Source organism: Pterocles gutturalis, unplaced genomic scaffold (assembly GCF_000699245.1).
Source record: "Pterocles gutturalis isolate BGI_N339 unplaced genomic scaffold, ASM69924v1 scaffold17747, whole genome shotgun sequence".
Taxonomy (NCBI): domain Eukaryota; kingdom Metazoa; phylum Chordata; class Aves; order Pterocliformes; family Pteroclidae; genus Pterocles; species Pterocles gutturalis.
The window spans coordinates 3,134-12,325 of NW_010115760.1; the positions used below are offsets into that span (position 1 = coordinate 3,134).

The 9,192-nt window shown below is 50.4% G+C and overlaps 1 protein-coding gene across 1 annotated transcript; it reads right to left on the bottom strand.

Moving 5' to 3' along the window:
- Window positions 1-298: 298 nt before the first annotated feature.
- Window positions 299-9,070, bottom strand: CACNG1 (calcium channel, voltage-dependent, gamma subunit 1). Its single transcript, XM_010075305.1, has 4 exons — window positions 8,812-9,070; window positions 3,455-3,529; window positions 1,359-1,496; window positions 299-656 (listed from the first exon to the last, which is right to left on the bottom strand). The coding sequence occupies exons 1-4, from the start codon at window positions 9,050-9,052 to the stop codon at window positions 430-432; spliced, it is 681 nt and encodes a 226-aa protein (XP_010073607.1). The 5' UTR covers window positions 9,053-9,070; the 3' UTR covers window positions 299-429.
- Window positions 9,071-9,192: the final 122 nt, after the last annotated feature.

Here is a 9,192-nt window from a genome sequence, read left to right on the forward strand (position 1 = left end):
AGGAGCACGGCACAAATGGGGAAACCGACTCCCCACGAGCTGGAATTTCTCACCATCCCTCTCTGACCAAGTGAGGTGTAAAAGCCCGAGATCCCTCATGGATCTACACCCAGCTACACCAAGCATCTTCTCCCTAAAAAAACCGTCTTCTGTGTGGCACGAGCTGTCTCACATGCAGGGTTCCCCCGAACAGCATCAGCCCAAGGCATCCCAGCGCCCTTCACCCATCACCCACGCTGGTGCTCCTTCTGCTTGCTTAAGAAAAAAAGAAAAAAAAAAGAAACAAAGCAATAATTACAATTGAACACGCCTTGGTTCAGTAATGACTTAGTTAATGGAGTGCACATTGTATAGTGAGACCCAGACATTTGAAAAAATACAAATCTTTCCCAAACACTTTCTGGATTTATTTCATGGGTGCTGGGCTCATCAGTGCTCCGGCTCTGCGTCCATGCAGGTCTCCCAGGGGTTCTGGGGGAAGCGAGGCAGCGCGATGAGGAGGAGGGCGATGCCGCAGACGAAGAGCAGGACGAAGGCAGCGCAGGCGCAGGCGAAGGACCAGGAGTAGCTGTACTCGATCCAGACGGTCTCCTCGCTGTCGATCATCCTCTTCACGGATTGCCTCATGACTTCAACAGAGATGATGATGCAGAGACCTGGAGGAAGACAGGAGCAGTGGGTTGAATAACCAGCTGTCGTTTTTTTCATCCTGAATTAACCACATCATCTGTTTGCACACGGGAGTTGCAGGTGAGTCATTGACTTCGCTGTTTGAAGGAACCAACGCTGGCAACTGCTCAGAGCTCTGCCCTAACCCAGGAGACGTGTTGCGTGTGATCTTTTGGGCTTGGATGGGAACCTCAACATGGTGGAGGAATCGCTGCATTCCCTGGGGAGCTCCTCCAAAGACTGACTAAGGTTGTGCTGAGGTGACAATGGGCACCTCTGGCTTTCGGTCATGGTGGCACGTCAGGGTGTTACCAGCTCACGTACAAATGCAGTCTTTGTGCTTTTGGGAGGCAGCTGCGTATTTTGGGCCTGGATTGGCTGTTTCTTAGGTTTGGACCTTAATAAATGAGATAAAATAGTGTCTGTGCCTGGTCTGGGCTGGGGCAGGCACTGAAAATGCTGGAAGTGTCCCTTTTAAAGGCAGCTGGAGAAAACACAGAGAAGCTGCTGGGTAGTGCTCGGTGAGCAGGACATTTTCAGAGCTCTTCAGACTTGTAGCCTGACTGGGGCTAGGAAGAAAACACCACTTTTGGGGCATTTTTACAAGTGTCTCCATCCCCCAGGGTCTATCAAAGTTTCTCTACGCTGTGCTAGGAAGGGAGTGCACGTGTGTGAGCCCGAGCTCCTACCTGCGAAGGTGTAGAACATGGACGCGGGCTTCAGCAGGTAATCCTTCTTCTTCCTGAAGGACAAGAGGACGCAGATTGTTCCGATGATGGCAAAGCCAACGCTGAAGATGGCAATGGCTGCAGCTGAAATGCTGTATTCTGCCAAAGCAAAACAAACACCAAAGTAATGCAGACTGCTGCAAATTTGGAGCGTGCTCCCATCAGCTGTTGGGACTTTGCAGTAGGTCACTCCCAGAACTACGTGTCCTCCTCCTGCTGCTGCGGAGGGCTGGCTCTGGTGGATGGAATATTCTCCTCAAATAAAAGCAGGGCCAAGTGTTGGCCATGAATCTATAAAAGCAAAGGGTGTAAAAGCAGAGCAGGAGGGGGAAACACTTTCTGAACACTTACTGAAGAGCAAATGGCACCTGTATTGATGCTGAAGCTCTGGGCTGGAGTCGCTTTAGCTCTGCTGTGGAGATGTTCTGGCTGAAGCCTTGCTGGGCTCCACGCTCTCAGTTCTACCATCACCCCCCACCCTGCTCTCAGAGCAGACAGCTCTACACCATTTTCATTCCATGTCTGTATCGCGGAGCCTCACCAAGGCCCCAGTGTGCGGTGCCGACGTTGCACCGATGCGGAAGGACAGAACCGCAGCATGCGGGAGGCCAGGGGCGATGGGTTTGATGGGTTTGCAGAGCATCTTTTTTTTCTTTCCCTTTAAGACAATGATTTCCAGCTCTATGAAAACCCAGCTTCTTCAGAGCATAGCATTAAACCCTCCATCAAATGTCCTGGCTCTTGCTAAGCCAACTGAGATGTGCACTGGACACTTCCCCCAGCCGGAGCACACTTCAGTGCCTGGACGGAGGGGAAGAATTGCTAATTGAATAATTCAGGCCTCCATTTACATATTGCATTCGTTTTCAGATTAGTTTAATATTTAAGACGTGTAGCCATGCGTGAACATCACAGTGCCCGATGATATTTGCCTTTCAAGCCATTAAAAAAAAAATATCTCCCAGGCAAAATCATGAAGAATTTTTTTTTGCCTGTTACTAATTAGCTCCCATCAAATCGGAGCTATTTCTGCAAACGGGAACAGCAGATCACTCTTTGTTCTCCTTGCTTTTCATACCACTCTTTTTTTTAATAATTTCCTTAATGTTTCTCTTTGCTATGTGCTGGAGCTGCCTGAAAGAGTTGGTTTCGATGTAAAATCTTTTGCTGTGGCTTAAGCTTTTTATTTTACTTCAAAGAAAAGATTTTTTTCCTGATTTTTTTCTGAAATGACTAAGAAGGCATTGGGTACCTTTTTTAAGATCAGATGGCTGAACTGTTGGTATATAAATGAGCAGAAGCAGGTAGCTCAGATACACACTCTTCTATCCATGTGAAATTCCCGGGTTTCCTGTCTTAGGAAATGGTCTTTTTAGAAAACCGGTCTGCAGGGCTTTCCACCATTATCACTTCCACTGGAAGCAAAGCAGGGACTTACTAGAAATATAAAATTTTCCTGCAAAGGGCTATTTTCAAAACCCTTGCTCTGTAAATACTGACTGTGTGCCTTTGTGGGATCTCTGTTCCTTCCTTCCGTTGATGGCTCTGGTTTTTACATGACTTTCATATAAAATCAATACAAAGCATAAAATTCCTAATGGTCTTCACAGAGTCTCTGCATTTCTTTGCAGGGTCAAGACTCTGCTTGGGGTATGATTTATTCATTTAGATTTTATTAATGTCTGCTTCCTCCGATGGCAAAGGCTCAGTGTCGCAGATGGTGCTGATGCTGTAAAGTCATTTTAATGCTGAAAAGACTTTTTGTAGTTTTCATGTGTGTTGACGTTGTTATATATTTGTGGGACAACTTTGACTAAAATCACACTTACGAGTGTGATCATATATAAAAAATATTTTTCCCAGGAAGATGGTATTTGACCTTGCTCAGAGCATTTATTTTTTTTTTTTTTTACGTTTTCCCCAGCTGGTGGTATCTGATAGAAATTCCCCTGCTGCTTTCAGCGGAACCAGGGTTGAACACTCATTTTGGGGGACCCCTTTACCTTCAAACCTGTGTTCACCTCAGTTAGGAGAATATTTTTCGGGATCATTCTCACCTTTCTGGGTGGTTACTTCAAATATCTCCGAGCTCTGTCCTGGTGTGAAGTGCTTGAAGTAGGAGCAGTTGTGTTCTGAAAAAGGAAAGGAAGTTTAGTGTGCTTGGAAATCTCTGATAAAATGTCATAAAGCTGAATTTGCTTTTTATTGATGTATCAGACTTGCAGTGTTTTTAAGGTTCCCTGCCCTTGGCAGCACAGAGAAACTGGAGTTGGATCTGTTTTATTTGGGAACAGATGAGCGGCAGGAACATATACTGGATATATTTTTAAGCTGAAAGAGGTGAGATTGAGATGAGATCGGAGGAAGAAATGTTTTCCTGTGCAGGTGGTGAGGCAGTGGCCCAGGTTGCCCAGAGAAGCTGGGGATGCCCCATCCCTGGAGGGGTTCAAGGCCAGGCTGGATGAGGCTTTGGGCAACCTGGGCTAGTGGGAGGTGTCCCTGCCCATGGCAGGGGGTGGGACTGGATGGGCTTTAAGGTCCCTTCCAACCCAAACCCTTCTGTGATTCTATGATAAGTTGGTAGCCAAGTCTCTCAATGGCCACGATATAGTTTCATGCTCAGCCTGGTGAGAGCTGGCCAGCGAGGAGGTGTCACTGTGGTCAGGAGAGACACGGGCGGCTTTTGGTGTCACATCTCGGCAGGATGGGGAAGGGTCTGCTGAGGACCTGCTGACTCGGAGCTGTGGCAGCAGCAGGGTCAGGAGGGAGGGTGTGCTCGCTATTTATAGCCGATTTAATTGAAGGCTTGAAGGGGCGTGGAGCTGGGAGAACAGTTGCTCGCCAGGAATTTGGCTGGAAGGGTGCGATCGCGGAGAGGCGTTGAGCAGCGCCAGCTCTGATTGCACTATTCTGCTGAGCCGGGCTGGACAGGACACGCTCAGCACCTGCCCCAGCGCCGCTCCTGCACCCCGGGCTGGGCTCCCATCACACCGGGAAATCGCGCCAAGACTGTGCGAATACAGGCAGTGCCTGCGGTGCGGGGCGCTTGGTCAACACCAGCATCGTTGGCCATTCAATATCGGAGCTAGCACCAGGGTTCAGAAGATGCTGGAAAAAGATGGGGAGGACTTTGTGGTCCTCTGTGGTCCTCTGTTCCAGCACAGTCCGCAGCTGTGGGGTAGAGCCTGAGCCAGGACCACACGGGGTTTGTGCCTGGGGCACATCCTGCATTTAGGGGGTTATTTACAGCGTTAACTAACAGCTGCAAGAAGATACCAGTGCACTGTATGTTACCTGTTAGTTTTTGTGGTTTTTTTCTGACATGTAAATGACGGATTTTGGAGTTACTGATTCAAGGAGGATTTATTTTCTCTCTCCCGGGAGACAGGCAATTGTAAAGCAGCATTTTTGGGCCCATTACTGGAAGATTCCTTTGAGATGCTCTTATCTAGTTAATTTCATAAGCTGACTTTTGGTTCATCTGCAGCTTCTCCTCACTGGAGACCAGGTTAATGTTCAGCTCTGGCATCTCCTGACCTGTTCTTCATTATCCCTGCAAATGACTGGAGGAAACACGTTTGAACTCAGACCTCTACGACTGGTGCTGCAAATCTGGAGCCCAGGGCGGAGGGTGTGTGCCTCTGCCAGGGTCTGAGTGGTGACTGAGGCTGAGCATCCACTCCAGTGATCCCAGTTTGGGGATCCTGTGGTTCCTGTACTAAATGGGAGGGAGATGGGATGAAACTGGGACATTTTATCTTGGATGGTTTGGGTTGGCTTTTAATTAATTCTCCAAGGCTGAACCCAAAGGAGTTCCCAGGTGTGCTGACGGTACAGAGCCCAAGGTGAAGCCCCCAGACATGGTGTGATGGGGGACGCAGCGTGGCTTCGTGTCCATTGCAGGTGAACCAGACCAGCCCGGACCACCCGCCAGCCCGTGAAGGCTCAGCAGAGGGGGGAACACACAAAACCTTTTAGAGATGGACTGTCTGGAGGAAAAGGAGCTGCCTCAGGGTCTTGTGGCTTCTAGCAAAGCTCTGCCAAGGTATGATAAACGGGGTAATCACAGAAGGGGGTTAGCCCTAGCAGAAGTGTTTTTGGAAAATGCATTTATTGTGGGAAAACATAACTAGATTGTTTCTGATTAAATGATATATTGTTTGCAGTTTAAAGATGCTTCAGTGCTCTGCTGAGCTGGGAATATCTGTTTCAGAAAGGCTCCCAGACAACTGAGGCACTTCGCTGCCTCTCTGCTGCCCTCATGAATAAGAGAAAAGCCACATTTACATAATGGATAGGGTTGAAAATGGGTTTTATAATGGATGAAAGCTGTGTGGCAATCTTTGCTTCTCTCCACCCCTAATTGCGTTATCTCTGCCACCAGGTCACCTCCGTGTGCTGACGGGAGCGGTCTGGGGGCTCTGTGGTCATTAAGGCTCACGTGAACGTCAGGGTTGTAACGTGGTTTGTCACCCAGTGTCCTCCCCATTCTGGGTCACCCACCCTCCTGGCCCCTTTCCTTCAGATCTACCATTCTGGGATGACCGCTGTGCGGGGACAAATGCACCAATTTGTATTTTTCCCTCCTGGATGCAGCCGTGGGACGGACGCAGCAGAAGTGCATTCCCATCCAACTGCGGTTCAACCTTGGGGATCTGCAGTATGGGGACTTCACGGGGAAAGAAAGGGCAGAAAGGCCACAAGAGGTTTGGGACGTGCAGAGTTTGGGCTGAGCGTTGGAGTGATGGGCTGGGGAGGGGCTGGAGCCCACCTTGCTCTTGAACCTCAGATGGACACTAGCATGTGGGGTTTTGTGGCAGCTGGATGGTTTGAAAAACCTGGATTTTAATGCAAGGTTTCCACTTGTGCTAAGTTTGGGAGATGGGACCTGCTGCAGCGGTTGGAGGAGGTGTTCAGGGGAGGGCTGAGCGGTGGAGGGGGCCAGACCTTGGGCTCCGACCTGGCCAACAAGCTGGGGAAAGCCTCTGACACACTGAGATTTGGAGATGCTGACTCCAAATAGCTTAATTCCAAAGCAGTCTTGCGGAGCGAGTCTCTTTTATGGACACGGGCACAGGACAGCCCTGCTGATAACCCATTTGCTCGAGTGCTTTCCCAGTTCCCTGAGCCCAGGTTCCCGTATTTACAGGGACCCATTTAACCCGCGGGGGGCACACAGGGGCTGTGGAGCATCCCTGCCACTGCTGTCCCGCAGGAGAGCACGCCTCGTACAGCAACCCCGGCACTGGAGTTACTGGCAGTGACGCTGAACTCAGTTTACAACCTGTAGTAAACTGTCCCGGTGCCCACTGACCGCAGTTACAAATGTCTCAGCATGAATCGGAATTTGCCTGGTTTTAACAGCCATCCCCCTTATCTTTTTATTTCTTACAGCAGGGCGCTGAACCCTTTCCAATTTGTCAGCATCCTCAAAGAGCGCTGTCGGATTTTAACACTCTGCCTAAATCACAGCCCTGCTTGGGTGGACTGGGAGCCAAGTCGCCCTCCCCATTTTGCACTGTGCTGAGCCTGAAACGGAATAAATAATGCTAATTGTGCCATCCATTTCCTCCGCAGGGAGTGATTGGTAAATGGTTATTAATGCAGTGATAAATTCTTCGGTTTCTTTCCCAGTCCTGGCAGTAATGGCTGGTTACGTCTCATGATTTTCAGGAAAACCAGTGCCCACCTCTGCTCTTTCACTGCACGTTTGTTCATTCACATTTTTCTCGACCGCTGCAGGTTTCACAACCCCGGTGTTTCCCTGCCAACATCTCTTCCCAGAAGTGTGAAATCAATCTAACGCAAGCCGTGCGGACGCGGCGGTGTTTAGCAGCCCGAACCCCCCTCCTGCCCTTGCTGTGTTCCTCACCCGCGTAAAACAGGAATTCAGGTTTTTATATTATAACTGAGCTGCAAACTTCACCCTTTGAACCTCGGATGCTGATTACGACACAAGATGTCATCCAAATTCCCAAATATCTTTAAAAATTGGAAAACCACGCCCGGGGTGGGTTGGGTGGCTCAGCCCCTTCACCACCAGCCGCTCGTTCGCTATCCCCGGCAGAACGGCCGCGCCGGGACGCGATTCAACGCCCCTGCAAGCACATGCTGATGTCTGTCAAAGATAGGAGCTGCTTTTGTGCCGCCCTGCCTGCGAATCTGCTTTTTGCAGACAGCTGGATATTTATGAGTTTTATATTTACCCTGCAGTTGTGCGATTTGGGTGTTTATCCCCCAATTCCTATTGTTTTTCCTTTTGTGGGAGTTTTCCTCGGCGTGCGAGGGAGGCGTACAGTGAGGAATATGTTTCTAGGCACGTAAGTGCCTTCACGAGAGACATTAAGCATACGGATGACACGCTCCCAAATTTGGTTAGAGGGAGATCCAAACACCGAGGCTGAGCTCCTCTCCTCAGGACGTGTAATTTGGGCAAAGAGATAAAGAATTGCAGTAACACAGGGAATACACAGTAAGCCCAGGCAGTGCGAAATTTTCAAATATGTGTTAACATATATATTTCATTTCAAGCGGGGAGTCTAACATGAAGGCAATCCTGTTATTTCTGTTCTGGAAAGCATCCAGTACCCTCAGAGCCTTCTAAAAAAGCAGCGTAGCCCCGTCACGGATGGAGCGCATTAGTGCATGCCACGCGAATGTTGCTGACTTTGCGATCAGCACAAACATAACGAGCTCCTTTTACTATGGGAATGTTACGGGCTTTCTGGAAAGCAGCCGTACCCGCTGCCCCGCCGCTGTCCCCATTGATGGCACTGGAGGAACCCGCCATGGGGACATGTATGGGACCAGGCTGCACATGGGGAGAACCTGCTCGGAACTCCATTTATGACTTTTGTTTGGAAGTTGGCAAAACGTACTGCGGGTCCCTCTTCCTCCCTGCCCTGCGGAACGGTTATTATTGAAATAGCTCAGAGAGAACCTCATGGCAGCCGTGAACGGGCTGTTCCCTCGTAGCTATGTGGCTCTGGAAATCCTAAAGATCCAGCTAGGTCTGGTGGACCCATCAATTCTCTTTGTTGCCCGTTGCCGTCAGTGTGTCTGGGCGCTGCGGGACCCTCGGCTGATGCCAGCAGAATTTTCCCTATCCCAGTTTCACTCTGAGATTGTCCGATCCTCCTCCCTTTCTCCCCACCGCGGTCGTTGTTGCGCAGGAGACTCAAATATGGTCACAAACGGACGCGCAAGGCAACGCGGCGCACACCTACAGCCAGCGGGGTGACGGCGGGTGTGTTTGCAGACCGACATGGACACAGCCCCGCGCAGCCCCATGCCAAACTACACGCCACGGGAATGCAGACCCGATTTTCCTTCTGCCACATCCTGCAACCTCCTAAGCACAGCCTGGCGTGAGCGCTGGGCGCTTTCTCCCGTGCATCGGTGGGTGCTCACCTACCTCCTGGCAGGCTTATCGGCCCACAGCCCTTCTCTTTGGGACTTTGCTCCCGCATAAAAATCCGCTTTGTACAGAGTCGCCATAGCCCAAAATGAGCCGCTTCGCAGGTAGTGTTATACTCCTCCACTTTGGGGCTCAGCACGGCCCAGTGGTCAGTCACTACGGCTGCAAACAGGAGCGAGACGCCAACCAGGATCACCGAGAAGGTCAGCCGGACCTTCAGGGGTTTGTTCTCATCCATCCCGCTCCGGACCGGTGCTCCTGGTAGAGTGCTGCGGGTGATTCGTGAGTTCTCCCGAAATCCTGGCGCATCTGAACGTTTGCAAATGTCAGCCCCGCGCCGCCCGGGGAGAGCGGGGCGGCCGCAGGCAGCTGCTGGGC